Source organism: Antechinus flavipes, chromosome 5, assembly GCF_016432865.1.
Source record: "Antechinus flavipes isolate AdamAnt ecotype Samford, QLD, Australia chromosome 5, AdamAnt_v2, whole genome shotgun sequence".
Classification (NCBI taxonomy): Eukaryota; Metazoa; Chordata; class Mammalia; order Dasyuromorphia; family Dasyuridae; genus Antechinus; species Antechinus flavipes.
The window spans coordinates 99,811,360-99,831,073 of NC_067402.1; the positions used below are offsets into that span (position 1 = coordinate 99,811,360).

General features: G+C 35.9%; 1 protein-coding gene across 1 annotated transcript; it reads right to left on the reverse strand.

Annotated features, from left to right (window-relative positions):
• Positions 1 to 6,379: 6,379 nt before the first annotated feature.
• PIP (prolactin induced protein) lies at positions 6,380 to 19,176 on the reverse strand. Its single transcript, XM_052001217.1, has 4 exons — positions 18,992 to 19,176; positions 16,931 to 17,036; positions 7,228 to 7,345; positions 6,380 to 6,960 (listed from the first exon to the last, which is right to left on the reverse strand). The coding sequence occupies exons 1-4, from the start codon at positions 19,075 to 19,077 to the stop codon at positions 6,830 to 6,832; spliced, it is 441 nt and encodes a 146-aa protein (XP_051857177.1). The 5' UTR covers positions 19,078 to 19,176; the 3' UTR covers positions 6,380 to 6,829.
• Between the last annotated feature and the right edge of the window lie 538 nt (positions 19,177 to 19,714).

Below are 19,714 nucleotides of genomic sequence, written 5' to 3' on the forward strand. Positions count from 1 at the left end.
ATTGATAGAATCCATGCCAAGGTAATTTTTTACAACATTATCCCTTGCACTCGCTTCTGTTTCGATTTTTCCCCTCCCTCCCTCCACCCCCTCCCCTAGATGGCAAGCAGTCCTATATATGTTAGATATGTTACAGTATATCCTAGATACAATATATGTTTGCAGAACTGAACAGTTCTCTTATTGCACAGGGAGAATTGGATTCAGAAGGTAAAAATAACCCGGGAAGAAAAACAAAAATGCAAATAGTTCACATTAGTTTCCCAGTGTTCTTTCTTTGGGTGTAGCTGCTTTTGTCCATCATTTATCAACTGAAACTCAGTTCTCTTTGTCAAAGAAATCCATTTCCATCAGAATACATCCTCATACAATATCATTGTCGAAATGTATAATGATCTCTTGGTTCTGCTCATTTCACTGAGCATCAGTTCATGTAAGTCTCTCCAAGCCTCTCTGTATTCATCCTGCTGGTCATTTCTTACAGAACAATAATATTCCATAACATTCATATACCACAATTTACCCAGCCATTCTCCAATTGATGGGCATCCATTCAATTTCCAGTTTCTAGCCACTACAAACAGGGTTGCCACAAACATTTTGGCACATACAGGTCCCTTTCCTTTCTTTAGTATCTCTTTGGGGTATAAGCCCAGTAGTAACATGTAATGGGCTGAGGCTTGAGTTGATGCACTGAGGTCCCAAGCACATGAGGCTAAATAGTAATTGGACCATACTCTATTAATATATAAGCTTGGAGAAAGAATGGCCCCCACCCACTCTTTGTGCAAGTCCTGATGTGTTGTATAGGAAATGACGATTTTGGTGGGTGGAGGCAGGGGAGTGGAAAAGGAAGGGGAGGAGAGACTTTTGGGATTGCCATTGCCACGGTTGGCTCAGCTCACATCTCTCTCTGTTAGCTGATTTGTTTCTCTTCTTCTTTTTGCTTTTGCTGTTTTCGACAACTTTTTCTGTTTGTTAAGTGTCTGAGGCTGGATTTGAACTCAGGTCCTTTTGACTTCAAGGCTGGTGCTCTATCCACTGAGCCATCTCCTCCCCTTCTTTCACAATTCCACCAACAATGCATCAGTGTCCCAGTTTTCCCACATCCCCTCCAACATTCATCATTATTTTTTCCTGTCATCTTAGCCTATCTGACAGGTGTGTAGTGGTATCTCAGAGTTGTCTTAATTTGCATTTCTCTGATCAATAGTGATTTGGAACACTCTTTCATATGAGTGATAATAGTTTCAATTTCATCATCTGAAAATGAGGCAGAGCATCTTAAAAGAACTTGCTCTCTTCTGTCATCTCAGGCTTGAGAAGGAAAAGCAGAGGAGGCTTTGTGCTACGTCAGTGTTCTTATGACATGGTTTAAAGATTAAACATTAACTATGTTTCTGTGAATTCTGTTGTGATTGGACAATGCAGGAACTGACTAGGCTAGGCTCTATATCTCAGAGATATTCCAATCTGATAAGTATTATAGTTATATAGCTTAAAGAGGATAGCTATTTGCATTTAAGAACTAACACTTTCTAAATATCCTTTAAGTCTGATGAAAAATTGAAAGGGCTTATTAATGCTGTGTTCAGGTAGAGAAAAGTTAATAGCCAAGTAGTGGGCAGTGTGCCAAGTAAATGTTCCTGAATGAGGAGAGCAAGGGAAATGAATAGGTATGTAATGCCTATTATGTGATTTGAACTCTGCTAAAGACTTTTTTACAAATATTATCTTATTTGATCTTCACAGTAAACTTTAGGTAGATGATATTATTCCCATTTTACAGTTGAGGAAACCAAGGCTGAGAAAAGTTAAGTTGCTTGCCAAGAGTCATACAGCTAGTGTCTGAGTCTAAATCTAATGTCAGACCTTTCAGATTCTAAATCCATGCTCTATCCACTATGCTACCAGTTCCCATTGAGTGGTAAACAATCTATGTAAGTTTTTTTATGATGTAGATGTTTCTAATTGGCCTAATAGCATTGAAGTCTATAGTAACAGCTGTGATTTACCCTAAGTCCCTTCTTCATTCACTTCCCCGCCAGGTTCTTCTAATGTGTACTCTTTCTAGTTGATATTGAAAGCATTGGTGGAAGATTGTGATCCAGGTTTATTTGGGCATTGTTAAATATTTTGTTATTTATGCATTGACTTTAATATATTACTATCTGAGATGATTATTTTTCTGCTCTTTATTTAGAAAATTATCACATTTAAGATTTTGTAGAGTCAGTATTGAGTTACTTTTATGTGTAAATAAGTGCTACTTTGTGTGTGTCTGATTGGGTAAATAGAAAATGCATGAGATGGACACTCAAGAGTTCTAGTAGTAATAATCATTGTAACCACTATTTTTAGAATATAATTCTATAAACTATTCCTTCTTTCCTAGTCTCAAATACTATACTAGGTTTGGGGAAATTCTCGATAAATGGATGACAACTTGTATGAATTGATATAGAATGTAGAAAAACCAAGAAAACAATATATGCAATGATTATAATAAAATAAAGGACAATTTTTGAACCATACTTCTCTCATTTGAGAAATGATAGGTGTTGATTTTGCATATTCTGCCAAATAAGTTATTAGTTTTATTTATGTGTATGTTTCTTTGAAACAAGGGAGACCTGTGCATGTGTGTGTGTGTATGCATGTATGTGTGTGTATGTGTGTGTGTGTGTGTGTGTGTGTGTGTGTGCATCTATGTACTAGGGACAAATGTATGATATAAAAAACAAAGGTCATAAATTGTTGTTCAGTTGTTTTCAATTATGACTGATTCTGTGACACTATTTGAAATTTTCTTGGTAACAATACTAGAATGGCTTGTCATTTCCTTCTCTAGCTAATTTTACAGGTGAGGAAACTGAGGTAAAGAAGGTGAAATGATTTGCCCAGAGTCACATAGATTGCAATTGTCTGAGGCCAGATTCAAACTTAGGAAGAGGAGTCTTCCTGACTCCAGACCTGGTATTCCATTCACTGCCCTGCTTAGCTGTCTAAGAACACCAACAAAGCAACAACAACTACAAAATGGAGATATCAAACATCTAATTTGATTTCTTCTCTCACACTGATCACATACTTAATTCAGAAGTAGTTCCTGTATGGCTGTGTATATCATAGTTATAATGAAAGCAACCCAGAGCCAACCACCCATTGGAAGACTTTTCTTTTGGAGCAGTTAGTTGATACATTGGATACAGCTTTGTCCCCAGAGTCAGGATAACCTGAATTCAAATCCTCAGATATTCACTAGTTGTGTGACCTTAGACAAGTCATAACTCTGTTTCGTCTCAGCTTTCTCATCTGTAAAATAAACTAGAAAAGAAAATGGCAAACCACTCCAGTATCTTTGTTAAGAAAATCCCAATTGGGGTCATAGTGAGTTGGACACAATTGAAACAATTCAATAACAAAGTGAGTCTTTTCTTTGGTGTATCCCTGAGATGTATCTTCTGGTTTCTGTATGAAGTCAAATTATATAGCCTAGAAAAAAAGAAGAAAAATAATTTTCAAGTTGGTTCAGAAATTAGATAGGGGAGGGATAGTTAACAGATAAAAAGGTAAAGATACTGTCTCTATATTGTCCCCTGCATACCATTTGAGCATGGGAAATGTGGGAATGAGACAGGAAATTTTAATTTCTAAAATAGAGAAATTATCTTTTTCTGTTTGAGTAGCAGGAAGGAGGCTGACACTAGTCAGTGCATCAAAACAGAAGTACATGATGAGTATTAAGCTGTAAGAAGACTAAAAAAGTTAGAAGGGATCCACATAATAAAGGGACTTAAATGATAAACAGTATTTTGTATATAATTCTGAGGGTAACTGGAGATATCTAAAACACCTACTATGTGCCAAGTTCTGTGCTTACCACTGGAGAGATAAAGAAGAGCCATTTAAGTTTATAGAGGGAGTCATAATTGAATCATAGTCTTAAATGAGTCAGGAAAATCACTTTGGCAGCTGAGGGGAGGGAGGATAGTTTGAAGTCTGGAGAGACCTGAGAAGTGAGCAAATATAATCAATGTGTTATTATTTAGTTGTATCCAACTCTCTGTGAAGCCATTTGCATTTTTCTTGACAAAGGTATTAGTCTCTTTTGCTATTTCCTTCTCCAGCTCATTTTACAAATAAAAAAAACTGAGGCAAATATTGTAAAGTAACTTGCTCAGGGTCATACAGTTATGTGTCTGTGACAAGATTTGAACTCAGGAATATGTTTTCCTGATTCCAGGCCCAGAGCTCTATCCACTGTGCCGCTAGCTGTCCCAATCTCTTTTAAGAGTGGAGAAAAAAAAGAACTAGTGATATATGTGTCTTTACTACCCTCTAGTGGCAAACAAAAATGTAACAGAGAAAATCTAGCCTTCCTATTATTAAATCTTAGTCCAATATTTCATCCACTCTACCAGTTGAGTGGGAAAAAACATATAATTCCTGAGAATACTTATCCAGCTATACCAGCACAATTCCAACACCACTATCTAAAGAGATAACATTCCATTTTTGACCCATTCTTGGTATTACGTAACTCTTTCTTATATTGAATCAAAATTTATATACCTCCAGATTTTACCTAGGTGTTGCATCTGGAGCCACATAAAACATATATTATTCACCTCTTTCATATATAATAACATTTCAAATATTTTGTGACAACTATTATATTCCTAGAAGTCTTTTCTGTTTGAGTGCACCAGTTGATAGTTCGTCGGTATCAATGGTTTTTGATATCAAAAGGAAAGTTTCCTATACTTAGTAGAAAAAGATTCTCTGAAAAAAATGAGAACCTAAGGAATAATCTGTCCAGATTGGAAGTCAAGGTAGAAAGCAGCAGTGAGAATGAAAGGAGGGAAAATAAAGAAGTCAGGGTACAACCAGATACATTTTTCTTTTAACCACTAGGTTACCATTGACTAAGATCCTAGTGACTAATAAGGATCAAATGCTGTCAGTCACTTGACCTCAGAAGTCATGTGCTCCAATGGAGGGCACTTTGGGATAGAAAAAAGCAACATATGGCTCTCAGAATATTCATATCTCTTCCTAAATGCTAGACTCCTTTTATAGACATTGATACCAATCTTTTTAGTTTGGAGAGTGAGCATCAGGAGAATGTAACCTTCTTAGGGAGCAAGACTATTTTGTTTTTGCTTTTGTATCTCCCCAGAATCTAGTCCAGTAGCTTGCATTAGTAGGTATTTAATCAATATTAAAATTTGAATTTTATTTAAATAATTCCATCCCACATCCAAATTATAGTCAAGTTGGGGTATTTTCTGGGAGAAATGTTGAAATTTAATATTGAGAATTAAGATTATTCTTAAAGCATATTAATTAATCTATCTGTGAAGGAGGTTATTGTTCTTTGGCTTTCCTGTGGAAGAGGAAAAAGGGTGAGGAAGAATTTGGCCTGAGTGTCAGTGAAAGGAGTTTTTGTTGCTAAAACCTTTCTATTTGGTAAGGCTTCTTGTAGCTATGCAGTGACAATTAAGCCCAAGCCAAAAGAGAGAAACCTCTTTAAAAGAAAATCCTATAAAAGAAAAAAAATTCTGCAATCTTGATCCTCAAGATAAAAGTCTAGGAAAAAAGTTGTAACTTTTGGTTGAATTAGTAGGAGAAAGTTTAGGCTTCCCCCACAACCCCCAGCATCTTGGGTATTTGGACAAAGAAGTCAGCTGAGGATAGTACAAAAGAAAAAGGAGAAAGTAATAATAAATAAAAAACAACAACAGCAAACATGTATATAGCATTTTAATACCTGCAGACAGCTTTACAAATATTTCATTTATGATTACTGCAATTTTATGGATGAAGAACTTGAGACAGAAATAAAATGATTTTCTCAGTGTCGAACAGCTAGTAAATGTCTGAGGTCATATTTGAATTCAACTGTTCTTGACTCCAGGTGGAGTGCTCTATCCACTGTGTCATCCGGAGAGCAGATCTTGCCAGAGCAGTCTTTCTGGGAACAATTCTGAGAAGATTCCTTCTGCTGAGATGTGACTCTGGGAAAATCACCTAGCTTCTGTCTGCCTCAGTTTTCTCATCTGTAAAGTCAGGATAATAAGAATACTTATCTCCCAGCATTGCTGTGATGGGCAAATGAAATATTTGTAAAATGTTTTATTAACCTTAAAGTGCTATATAAATGTCAGCTATATTGTTATTGTTGTTGTTATTCTACTTTGGGGGAATTAAACCCCATTATTATTGCTTTATAACAACCTTCCTTCCTTGTCAATAGAACTCTGTAACAAAAAGGAAAGTCAAGTAAAACAATCTGACATATTGAGTATCTCCAACAATGTATTCCCTTTTTCATACCCATAGTTCCCCACATCTCTAAAGAGAGGAAGGACATACATTTCATCATTAGTTCTTTGGAGGAACCTGTGCTGTCTGATTTTATGGATAGAGATTCATTTTAGGGGAATTATAGTGAAGAGTTAAAACATAAGGTTCTCATCTTGGTTCTACTAACTTGCTAAGTGATTCTGGTTAACTAATTTAATCTTCTTTTTTGCCTTCATTTCTTCATTTGCCAAATGTAGGAATGATCTTTACTATAATTTCCTCAAAAGATCTCGTGTGAAAGTGCTTTGAAAGAAGAATAGTCTAGAAAGTCATAGTACCGTGGGGCCTTGAAAGATGTGGTGTTTGAGAAAAAAAATTAAAAATGGGACCTAGGCAGGCAGAAAAATGTAACATATTTATTTTACATTTGAAACTAGTTTTAGATGTTCAGAATTAGCTTTTGGACCTAATAGGTTGACTAAATGGGGGAGGGAGGGAAGGGGAGAGACTAAGTTGAAGCTCAGTTGATTATTTTCAAGGTCTTCATATTAACTCCATATCTTCTTTTGTTCTGGGGAGGAATTGAATTCTGGTCCTCAGGACAAACATCATCCAGATGGAAAGCAGCTTTACATCCTACATTCACAGTCCCTGGGAAAGAGAATAGTTCAATGTCCTTCAATACCTTTCAGCCTTGTGAATAGACTTCTCTGACTCAGTCTGCAACACTTCTCTTCAGACTCAGCCCCAGCACAATGTTTTTCCCTTATTTCATCTCAGCCCACCTCCCATCTTGCCTAATTTCTCTTTCCTTTTGGTCATTTCTTGCCTTTGATCTTCCCATTTCCCTTCAGCCCTCTTGCCGTAAATGTCTTCTCTATATCCCTCCCTGACCTAGCCATGGTGCCCCTCACTTACTGCTGCTTTGGATGATCCAGTAGAAGGTTTTAGTTTCCCCAGGACATGCACAAAAAGAATAAGTCAAATTTCTGAAGGGGAAATCAATGGATGAGTTGCTCAGGGTGTAGATTTTGACCTAGGAAGAAGAAGTTGGTAATAATGCACTAGGGACCTCATTTACTTTTGGGGGGAAATGTGAGAGGTAGAGAAGAAGAAAAGAAGAGATAGAGAAACAATGAAAAAAATCACAGCCTGGTAAATAGTAGAGGAAATAATGTAAGATTAGAGATTGGGAACACGTAAATCAATGAAGTGGCCCATATACTAGAATAATTAGACTAGCATACACACACACAAACATATTTTTGTTTATATATGTCTATGAGTAAGGGAATGAATGAATGAAGAAAAAAAATTATTGAGTCTTTACTACATACTAAGTACTATGCTAATAGGTGGATATATAAATTTGGCATGATTTGAATAGCTCTTAAAAAACAAACAAACAAACTTCTCATTCTGGTTTACCTGAGCATGAAAGTGATTTTCCCTTTTTACTTATTTGAACAATTAATAGAATTTAGGATTAGAAGGGATCTGAAACACAATCTGATTCACTTAGATAAGAAAAATTAAGTTTAAAGAGGAGAAAGTTTTCTGAAATAGTAAACAGCAGATTAAGAATTTGAACCCATATCTTTTATCTTTAATCTTGACTTTTTCTCCTAAAATATATATATCTCACAAGCCATTCCCATACTTATAAAAGCACCTTTCTCCTCAACTCCAATTCTCAGAAAGTCTTCCTTTGAAATTTAATTCAAGTTAAAACTCTTATGAAGCCTTCTCTGATCCTCTCATCTCTTAGTAAAGTTTTTATTTTCCTTGTACATTTATTTTCTACACATATATCTTTCAAAATAAAATAAAATCTTTGAGATGGAGGACTGTTGGATTTTTCTCCTTGTATCCTCAACATCTAGTATAATTCCTGGACCTAGAATCAGAAATACCTGAGTTCCAATTTACCCCAAACATTTACTAGCTGTGTGATCTTTGGCAAGTCTTATATGCCTCAATTTTTGTATCTGTAAAAAGGGATCATAATAGCATCTATCTCCCAGGATTGTTGTAGGGAACATTAGTCCTATATCATTGGTATATGGAAATTTGAAAGGAAGAAACTTTCTCTGTCCAAGATATATTAGCATCTTCTTTGCAACTTATGGTTTTAGAGTTGCTTTTGCATTGAAAATGCAACTATGGTCACCCAGTCAGTAGGGATTAGAGGTAGGACTGGGACCCAAGTCTTTCTGAGCTTCAAAGTTAGTTCTCCACCTATTACTTCATGCATTAGTAGGCACTTAGTAAATGTTTGGTGTTGTTGGTGATATTATAACAGAAATATACAACAGAAACAGGTTATTGTAAATGAAGTTTTTTTTTTAAGTATCCATTTAGCCTTTTCTTATTTTTACAAATTTTGTTTTTTGGTTAGTTACTATTTTCATAGGAGACAGTAAAGTTTTGCACTGACTAGAGTATAGCACAAAAGTCAGAGTTTTGTTATTGTAATCAAGTCAGGAATATGGGCCAAGAGAATAGAGTGCAAAATTTTTTCTTCTATATTTATATTGTTTACTCTTCAAATACATATGTAGACCAATGAAATTCTGTTTGATTTTTTTCCCCTCGACATCCTTGAAATAAGTTTTGAGGTCAAAGGATCTCCTTCATGGATTAAATGTACATACATTAGAAAGAATTTTCTAACTCTAAATCAAATAGTTGTCTGTCAGCACAGATTTCAAATCAATGCTAGGCACAGGAAATTAGAAGAATAGGTATGATCATAACTTAAATAACCTAGTTGATTTTTGTCATCTCTTCTTAGCTAGGTGAAGTGGCTCATATCCTTAACTATAAAATTGAGTTTAGTCAATTGTCCTGAAGAGGCTTTCTAATCATTGCCTTTTAGCAAAAGAGAGCCTAGGAGATGGCTCTGAAGAGCTGAAACCTAGAAGATAGTATCAGAGAGAAGCTCAGTGACTGTGAGTTTAACTAACTGGAGCTCAACAGGGAGTATTATCATTATCACAGGACATAAGAAGCCATACAAAGTTGTAGATATGAATTCCAGTGAGCTTGCTCCAAAATATGTGTCTTCCATGCATGTGTTCTTGTTCCATGTATTTTTAAAATTGGGCCCTCTCCCATTAGCAGTATGGTAACTTACAGGATTGTCCATAGTGTGTGGGGGAACTTTTCCTATTATTTTACTTACTGTTCTCCTTTATTTAGTGCATTTATTTGAAATAGAGTCCACTGGCTGTCTTGTAAATGTCAATATGCTAGTTGGGGATCACTAGCTATAGTTTCCAGTGGGTGTTAACTCACAAAATTGCTAGAACCTGTGCAACTAAATAATGGAGCTAAGTTGACAATTGTATTCCAGTTATTTTATGAAACATATTTGCAAAATATACCTCCTCAGGCTATGTGTAGAATGTTGTTCTTTGTTCATTTTCAAAGAGGAACAATGACATCATGGGGTGATTTCTTGACTTGTGCTTGAATTGGATTTAAGTGGGGCAGAGTTGCACAATTGTCAGCCTCATGCTCTCTTCCAGAGCCATCAAAGTCCAGTGGCAAGATAAAAGTCAGGATGACTGGTGATGACCCAGAATGCAATGGATGACTAAGCCCTAAGTGCTCTACTTTTAAAGTGCCTTCTTTATCTGTTTTCATGGCCATAAGAACAAATTGTTCTCATCTACCCATTTCAATCTTCTCATGTTTAGTTTATTAAGGTATATAAGGTATTCAGGGAGGACTAGCACCTCTAGAGTGAGGGCTTGCCAAACTCTTTTTAGGGCTGCTCATCCATTTTTGGTGTCCACCTTCACTCACCTTTCACCTGTGGTTCCAATAAGCTAAAGCATATACAGTAGACAGAACCCCACAAACCACCTTGGCAGAGAGGTTAAATGCATGGTATTCCATGCTTCTGTAGGACAAATGAGAAAGATCATCCACACTGCAGTAACATCGAGTGAATTTGAATTTCCCAGAGGAGATATTGGTTGTCAACATGAAGGTACCTATTGTGATTCAGGTATAGGACTTGGTGAATCACTTTAGTATTTCAGCATTGATTTTGAGTGGTCATCTGGGAGGAGGAAGAGCTACACTTTGAGAGAATTGTCTGTCTCTATGTTTGAATGCCCTTGATTTGTTATTTTATATACAAATGTATATATGTGGGTGTTTATACATACACATATATTTATCCTTATACACATTTATACTTGTAGGTATATATGTATGAATATGCGAACATATATTTGTATATACATACACACATATTTTCATGCTTTTCTAGGCTATGATAAAAAGCGAAATAATCATTATGGATTTTATAAGCTAGACTAGTTATTTTACATATTTGTATGTGATTATGTGGTTAAAAATTCAGAGTTGTATTGCTGTGTATGATTGCTGTGTATGATTTTAGGGAATATTCACACCATTTTTGTCCAGGCACTGAAATATTGGTGGGAAATGATGGATTTGGATTCATTATAAGGAACTTTTTATATCAGTTATACTCCATACATAGTGGGACAAGGATATTGAGAGCACTAGCTATGTAGCTATCAGACAATTTCAGCAATATGGCATACTTTCCATAGGATAGAATGTACCAAAATAAGGCACTGTTTTGTAAAGTAAACTGTTTAAGCCAACAGTACATTTATAGGATCACAGATTTAAAGTTTGAAGGAATAATAGATTCTGTTATGTCTTCTTTCAATGAACGAGGAGACTGAGGTGCATAGAAATTAAGTGATTTGTTTAAGGTTACTTAACTAAATATCTGAGTAAAGATCTGAATACAAGTCTTTCTGACTAAAAGCCCAGGTACTTTATCTACCTATAATTATTACACTAATGTTCATGTCTATTTAGGTACAAGATACTTTGATGGGAAATGATGGTGGGATGGTGGATGGTGGGAAATCTCTACAAGGGATATATGCATCAGATATACTGATATCATCCACCCTGGGTGCTGGTAAGAATGACAATACATCAGTAATGCGAGTTTTATGTTATCTAAGAAAGTAGTGGGTGTATGTGAGAAAGTGAACACCTACTGGTATGTCTAAACCTGGGGAACAGCTTTGTGATGTCACTATTTTTTGGTACCAATTCAAGCCTGTACAATGTATAGGCAGAATATCAGACACTGAACTAAGACTCTCTAGCTGAATCCTTTGGCAATCTATGCATAATGTGAAGAAACTTCCAGGAGGATAGAAGCTAGTGGTAACAGAAGGCATCAAAGAAACACTGAATCCTTCACTCTGAGAATGGAGCCAGAGAATTCTCACTCTTTGTAACTTCACAGTCATGAAGTCTATAACATGGAAGAATCAATCGAGGAAAAAATGCAGTAAAAATAATGAAGTTTTTTTTCCTCACTAAATGAATAGAAAATGAATGTGCTTAGTGCACATACTCTGCCTTAATGATTCCTGGCCATTTGAAGAGAAGCTTGCCTTGTCTGATGTAAAAGAGCTCAGAAATTCTCTGAAAGAAGTATTTGTCAGTGACATTATCAAATTGTCTAGCATCTCATATGTAATGACTATATTAGAGGTTATTGTTCTTCATTTTTCAAAGAGAATCAATAACATCACTCAGTCATGTCTTGGTTTGCATGTGAATTGGATTTGCATAAGGTGGAGTTGCACAGTAATCAGCCTTAAGTTCTCTTCCAGAATCCTCAAAGTCCAGTGGGAAGACAAAAGTCAAGATGACTGATAATGGCCCAGGATGACATAGATGACCTTAGCTCTTCAATGTTTGACCAAGCTCTAAGTGTTCCACAGTACCTGTTTCATCCTCCTTCATGGCCACTGGAACAAATTGTTTTCATTTGTCCATTCCACTGGGGGAAATCTTCGCATGTTTGAGGGAGACATCTCCTTAACTCAAAATCAAGACTAAGAAGAGATAAACTAGAGCTTAAAAGAGAGGTTTAAATTAGAATAATACACAAGGTCATAACTTTAAGATGCCCTTCTAGATAACCAGTGCTTTCAGTATTAGAACTGCACAATAAATATTATTGTGTATTGTGTTAGGCAAAGACAAAAGAAGACAGCTTCCATCTTTCCAGAAATATTATAAGACTATGGACTCAAGTCTATAACCAACCCAAGGGGCTTCTTACCACTTTTCAATGACTTAAGGAGAAAGCTACATGGAAGTATAGTTATCTTGATGATCTCATTGTTTTTAGAAATACATTATAAAAACACAGAAAAGACTAATTTAACTATTAAGATGTCTAGAATGTGCTAGTCTGAAAATACCCATTGATATATGCCAGTTTTTCAAGCCTTTATGTAGACAACTTCAGATTAGTATCCTCCAGCTAGCCTAACAGTTTATTCAGTGAGTCATATAGTATCTGAACAAAGAGTATGTATAGATTTAAAGAAGACAGAATAACATTTGGTGACTACTATTAAAAATATGTGTGGAATTAACATCGTTAGTAGTAATCTCATTCATGAGGATGTGATTGAGAAAAAATAGAAACAAGACACTAAAGTTAGTCTGTTTTGACTCTCCCATACCTGAAATACTCTGTCCTTTTCATCTTCCCCTCCTGGGTTTCCTGACTTCTTTCAAGACCAACTGAAATCTCAAATTCTATAAGTAGTCTTTTCTGGTCTCCCTTATTCCCCATTATTGATTACATTCAATTTAACCTCTATATATCTTATTTGTACATAGCTGTTTTTATGGTATTTTTTTCCCCAGTAGAACAGTCTCTTTGAGAGCAGGAATTGTCTTTTGCCTTTCTGTGTATCCTCAGCACTTAGCAGTGTTTAGCACAAATAGACTCTTAATAAATGCTTGTTGATTGATTGATTGATAAATACTTTTTGGAGATCATATATATCGAGAATTATGACAATATATTAGAAACATAGTCATTTGTCTCATATGGGTATCAGTGTTGATTTATGCAGACCAAGCCAACACTTTCTGCTTGGCAAATATCATAGGCTTGGCACTGGTCTTATAGAATATGAGTCACTAGTTAATTATTGTATTTTTTCAGTATAGTTCTTACTGACAGTGAGACTTACTATCCCATATACAAGTTGGAACTCTTGGTGTTAAAAAGGGCTGTTACTGAAAAGTTGTGAAATTATGTGTATGGAGTTCAGTTTCAAGTATAGGTTAACAATAATCTACTGACATTTTTACCATCACTAAGTTGGATACTACTTGAAAGAGATGAGTAGGGCCACTAATTGACTACAAATCAGTGTGTGCTATTAGCTATAGGAAACTAATATAGTATTAGATGCTACTTCTGTGAGTCATATAACTGACACTGAAGAGCAGTAATAAAAGTGGTTGCATTGAACCAATTCTCTTTGACTTGTTTATATCTTGCATTATTGGAGTAGAAAAGAATGTTGGGTCGAAGAACCATGAAAAGTGATAGAAGTCAAGATATAAAAGAATGGATCTTTGGGACAGAAATTTTGTACGAGTGGGAGTTATATACTGGAGTTTTATGAGAAATAGTAACTGATTCCCCCCAGGTACTAAGAAGCATGTAGTATTTCCAGGACTTTTCCTTCTATAGAATGTAAAGTAGATTGTAAATAAAGTGGATATTTGGGTCAAAAGAGAACATTTAAATTAGTAGGATACATTTTATACTTACTTGGGCTCAATGTATTCAAAAGAAAGTGCTACTACTATATTAGGTACATATTTAGAGACTATAGATACTAGAAAGCTTTTGAAGTTTATGCATATAAACAGTATCTTTAGACAAAAATGACAAAATAATAAACAGCCTACTAGTGGTGATGGAATATTCCATCTGGCATATATCAACATATCCAGTCAGTAATAAGAAAATTTTTACTTTCTGTAAGATGTTGTGGGAAAACTATTTCTCTGAATATGACTTTTCTGCCAAGATTTATTCTGACCAAATAGAGAGTTTGAAAGAAGCTTCTTAAGTATGTGCTGGCCCAGGCAGGAATCAAGGCTCTTAGACTATCATCACAATACTGCTCTTAACTTGAGTGTTTCAATCATAAACTCTTGATCATATTGCAGCCCTAATCTGAGCAAAAGGCTCAATGGAGAGACTTTCAAGTGCTTCAGCATAGTCCAAAGCAAACAGGAAACCTCCAAAGGTCAGCCCTCCACGTGTTTCGATGTAGAAACATCCCACTGGCCTCAGTACTATGACCAGAGCTCACTACCAGGTAAACTGCCAGATTCCTTCATCTGTCAGAAGCATCAACCACTTCCACACTACTCCCATAGTACAGATATAAGGGCCCCCATGTGGGCCTCAGGCAACATCAGTACAGCAGCAGGTCAAGAGTTAGGGTCTGCAGACCCTGACACAAAAAGCCTGAGACAATGTTCCTTCCACTCTGGAAGCAGAGTTCAAATTTTAAAAAAGGGGAAAAAGCCAAAAAAAATGAGCAAAATTAAAATTAAAAAAAGAATTTGGCCATAGAATGTTATTATGATGACAAGGAAGATTAAGGCACTATTTAAGAAGAGGGAAAAAATGTCAAAAAAAACCTATGGGCAAACTTTAAAGAAAAATGGGAAGTCTTAGCAAGTCCAGAAAGAAATAATGGAAAAACTCAAAAAGGATCTTAAAAATCATATAAGAGAGGAAGAAGAAAAATGGGGAAAATAAATGAGTGGTACAAGAATTATGAAAAATAGAGTCAACATCCTGGAAAAAAACAACAACTGCTTAAGAAGCAGAATTTGCCAAATGGAAAAGGAGATACAAAAATCCACTAAAGAAAACAATTCCTTAAAAAGTATAATTAGCCAAATAGAGAAGGAAGCACAAAAACTAAATAAGGAAAAAACTCCTTAAAATTAGGATTGGGTAAATGGAAGCTAATAACTCTATAAAACATCAAGAATTAATAAAATAAATTCAAAAGAATGAAAAAATAGAAAGCTCAATGGAGTCAACATGTAGCATTTTTACTGTATGCATCTATGTATACATGTTATTAAGAAAAGAGGCTTCTAGCTTCAACTCATATTTGTTAATGTTTGGGAGAGAGCTATTCCCCACTAACTTGTTCTCTGGAGAATAAAAAGATGAAGACAAAAAATAAAGAAAAAAAGGAAAAGAAACATGAAGAAATAAGCAGCCAACATAAATCTTTGCTGATAAATCATCTAAAAGAAGTCTTTCTAGCTGTGACTTCATCTCAGAAAAGTTGACATCATCCTCATCCACATCCTCATCCTCACTAATATTTATATAACATTTTCAGCTTTTCAAAGCACTTTGCTAACATATTTTAGTATATACACATGTATATCTTAATCCATTTTAACCTACAATAACTCTGTGAAGTAGATGATATAATTCTTATTTTATAGATGAGGAAATTGAGGCAAGATTGAGGCAAGAGAGAGGTAAGTAACTTGTGCTGGCTCATAGGATTCAAATTAAGATCCTCTTGACTTCAAGTCTTGAACTCTCCATTATTTTAACTAACTGAAACAAATGACTTCACGACTACTGGATTTTAGATCTCCCACAAAGGAAAGGAGTTCTGTTAAGAAATCTTCTCGTTCAGGGAACATACATCCTTTCTTGTAACTTTACTATATATTGACTGATTAAATGCTTCTTGTTTAAACTAAAGTTTCTTCTTGAACAGCTGGTAAAAATAAGCACTCTTTTTGGGGTTCATGAGTTTTGGTTTTGATTTACTTTATCTTGGACAGTTTTTTATGCTGCCCACATAGAAAAGGCACTGTTCCAGATGCTAAATTTGAAAATACAAGGAAAAAAATTTGTGAGGGAATGGAATACTGGGTGGGTAATAGCAAGTAAAGGGCAGTGAGTAGGTGGCAGTAATAAACTCTGGGAGAGGAGAGATTGGCATTGAGGTTTCTAGGCATTAACAACTCTAGCCTGATCCTTCTATTGGAAACCTGAAGAGCTGTAAAAATGGCAAAAAAAAGTCCCAAATCAGTGAGGACAGGTAAGAGATGACTTACTTTTCATAATGGATGAAATGCATTGTAGTTGAAAGGAAAAATTTGACAAAAAAGGATGGTTTGAAGTTATAAACTTGATCAATTTTAGCTTTCCTTCCCTTTAGACTTTGCCTGGATGGCAGTGTGTTTGTTAGCTGTTGGTGGGCCAACTAATTCTAGGTAAGAGACTTAATGATATAAAATGAGAGATATACTCCTCCAAGAGGACACATTATTTATCCATGAAGGACAATGAAAGTTTGAATCCTTTCTTCCTCCCAGTTTATATACTTTTCCACTCATCTACCTCTATTGACTAATTTGTGGAAAATGAGATATCTACTTTCTTTGTATCCTGTCCTCCTCTAGTCTTTGTAATGACTATAGGCAATGGGAATAGGTAGAGAGCAGATGAGTCCTAAAGTAGATAATCTAATTCCCAATTCTCCCTCGTCTTTTGTCACTTCCCTGTTGCTTTTCTCCTCATTATTCTCCCTCTTCTTTTCTTTCTTCTAAATGAGGTTCCCAATCAAATTCATGAGCTATTTCCCCAATGAGCATTTATACTTGCTTCTCTCTTTTTTCTTCACCTCCGTATTTTCTTTACTCTCTTCCCTCTCAATAAAGTCTCTGTCTCACTCACCGGAGCACAATCTGTCCAATATGACTGAACATGACATGCCAATTCAACTTTCTCCCCTGGTTTTGCAGGCTCCATTGGGATCACGTTAACATCAAGCAGCTTTTGTCTGGTAAGAAAAAGAGAGAAAGAAAGAATTCCTCTATCCTTCTTACAAATAGATCAAGAAACAAGTAGGTTGGGGGTTGAGAGTAGGGGTGAACCAAAGAGGAATAGGAATGAGGCTTCTAGGAGAAATGTGATCATGTGGTCTAGATATTCATTTCCTCAATATATTTCATTTCCAAGGACTTTCTATTTTTAAGCCCCACTTCTCTCCCAGAAAGGAAAGGTTAACTGAGACCCAGAGGGCAAGATATGAGGTGCTGTCAGAATAAAGTGTTCATATTTTTGATTATATACTAAGGGAACAGGTTAGGGATTGGCTTCTTTTTATGCTTTATAGCTGCAAGTCAAAGCAACTAGACTGGTAAGAAAAGTACCAATTGAGTGAAATAATCTAGATTTTAGACCTGGAGGGGGCTTTAGGAACTGTTTAGTCAAACCTCATTATTTTATATAATAGAAAATGAGGATACGATTAGATGCCATGACCTATGATCCAAGAGACCTCCTTAGCTCTGAAATTCCTTTGTATGCCCATTTTTTTTTGACACAAAGTATTATACCTTAGAAACACTGTGCTGGAAGAGGGGTGTGTGTGTGTGTGTGTGTGTGTGTGTGTGTGTGTTTTCAGAGAAAGGGGTCTATAGACTCAAATTTCAAAAAAAAAAATTGAATATTTTTTGAACAATGACTCAAGTTGAATGTAAGTATGTTTATTTGCAAAAGTAATTGCTTTGCAATCTAAGAGAGAATCAGCTCTGTCTAGGATTTTCTAAAGCATAAGTCCATTGATTGTGGTTTCCTAAAGACTGAGTATCTCCACCAACATCAGCTATTTGGTTCCTTTTCAGAAGCGAAAGCCAAAAATACAACTTAGAAGCCCTGTATTCTTAGTTCCCACCTTATAGTATTGGACACTAGTAAATTTCTTCTTAAGTCCTTCCTTTATTTTTTCCTCTTCCTTTAAGTAATCCCCACCTGCACTTTCATAGGTGTTCCCTCGAATCTCCAACACTCTATCTTCCTACTCTTTCCCTCACATGAGTTGTCTTCCTCTTAGAAACCAGAGCTTGTCTCATTTTTGAGATATTTCAATACAAAGGTTCTATTCTTTCCAAGAATCCAAACTTTTATGTTTCCCAGTTCCCCACCCCAGTATGAGATTAGATAACGACTAATCATTCTATAACGGAATAAAACTCCTGGATTCTATACTTCTATCTGAATCTATTACTCAGCACCATTTCATGGAGTCTAGTCCTAAGGTGTGTTCACCTACTAAAAAGTTATCTATCTATCCATCCATCCATCCATCCATCCATTTATCTATCTCCCCAAGAGAAAGGCTAGGATGAAAATAAGGAGATAGGAAACAAGGTCATCTTGTACTTATTTCTACTTTTCACTCACTAGCTTCAGATCAGAGATCTAAATTGGACTACTTGGCTTAGTGCTCATGAAAGAAATATAGGTTGGCCAAAAGTAGATTGTCTCCTCCCAATTTCAGGACTTATGTCAGTATGTTATTGGAAAAATTAGGACAGTCTCCCATTATAGTAACTAGTGTCTTGAATACCTTTCTTACCATGGTCTACCCAGAGTCATCTCTTTGACCCACATTTTGATATTTTCTCCCTTCAGTAGAGATTTACAAAGAGGAAAATCAAAGCACAAAAAAAGAAGAGGATTCATGGTAGGGGCAGGAACCTACTCTAGATTTTCTCTCTCTCTAAATATCTTGTTCTGATCACCAGGAATTGAGAGAAATGATTAGGGAAGGAGTAAATCTCCTATCAAAGGGGAAAAGAGATTTCTTGGTAGAAAATACAGCATATTGTTATTAGAGGATGGGAATACTGGGTGGTATAATATTTTGAGACGGAAGTGAGGTCTCTGGGTTTCAAGATGAACCCTTTCTGGTAGACTAGAGGGATAGTGCCTAGAAAAGGGGTGGCTTACATGTTCGCTTCAGTGGTCAGTAGTTGGAAGTAGATTCCCAGAAAGATGGCAATGATGCAAGAACTCAGGATCTGCAGATAGTACATCCTAAAGGAACCAGAAAATAATATTTAAAAAATTAGGGTACTAACCTAGGACCTTCTATTATAGCTAGAAAAGGAAGGTAGGGCAACTGTTGGTCAGCCTTGTACTCTGGCTCCTACTGATCCATGCTTGTCTCTGCTAGGTTTATGCTTCTATAAAAACATATCAGCATTCAGAACAGTTGAATTGGCAATGTTCTGGAGGGGAGGAGTTGAGCAGTTTTTCTTTATTTTGCAGTATTGGAGAGTGTTCAATCTAAAAGTGATTTTAAAGAACAGGATGTTTCATCATAATCCTTTCAACTCTCATCACATTAGGACAAGAGATGGCAGGATTTCAAAGGCCATCTAGGCCAACCCTTTCTCCTTTTCCTCCCCATTTGTAGATGAGTAAACTTCAGGCTAAGGTCACATAGATTGGAGGCATCAGAGGTGAGACTTTAAAGCCAAGTCCTTTGGCTCTTTTAGTTAGGGCTCTTTTCACTGTATTATTCTACCATCTCACATCTTGGCTTAGGCTTATCAGGCATAGATTCTCTAAAAATAGATTTACTGTTACATCCCACTTATGGTGCAGATCCCACAGAGCCATTCAACCAATTTCATGCTGATTATAGCCTGGAGAATGCCTCTGAAATTC

Excerpts from the sequence above, each read along its gene's own strand:
- PIP (XM_052001217.1), bottom strand. The coding sequence starts at position 19,077 with ATGTACTATCTGCAGATCCTGAGTTCTTGCATCATTGCCATCTTTCTG. Across the intron at positions 17,037-18,991 it reads CTGACCACTGAAGCGAACAT|ACAAAAGCTGCTTGATGTTA; the intron begins GTAAGCCACCCC and ends TTTTCTTACCAG. Across the intron at positions 7,346-16,930 it reads ATTGGACAGATTGTGCTCCG|GTCAAAATCTACACCCTGAG; the intron begins GTGAGTGAGACA and ends TCTTCTTCCTAG.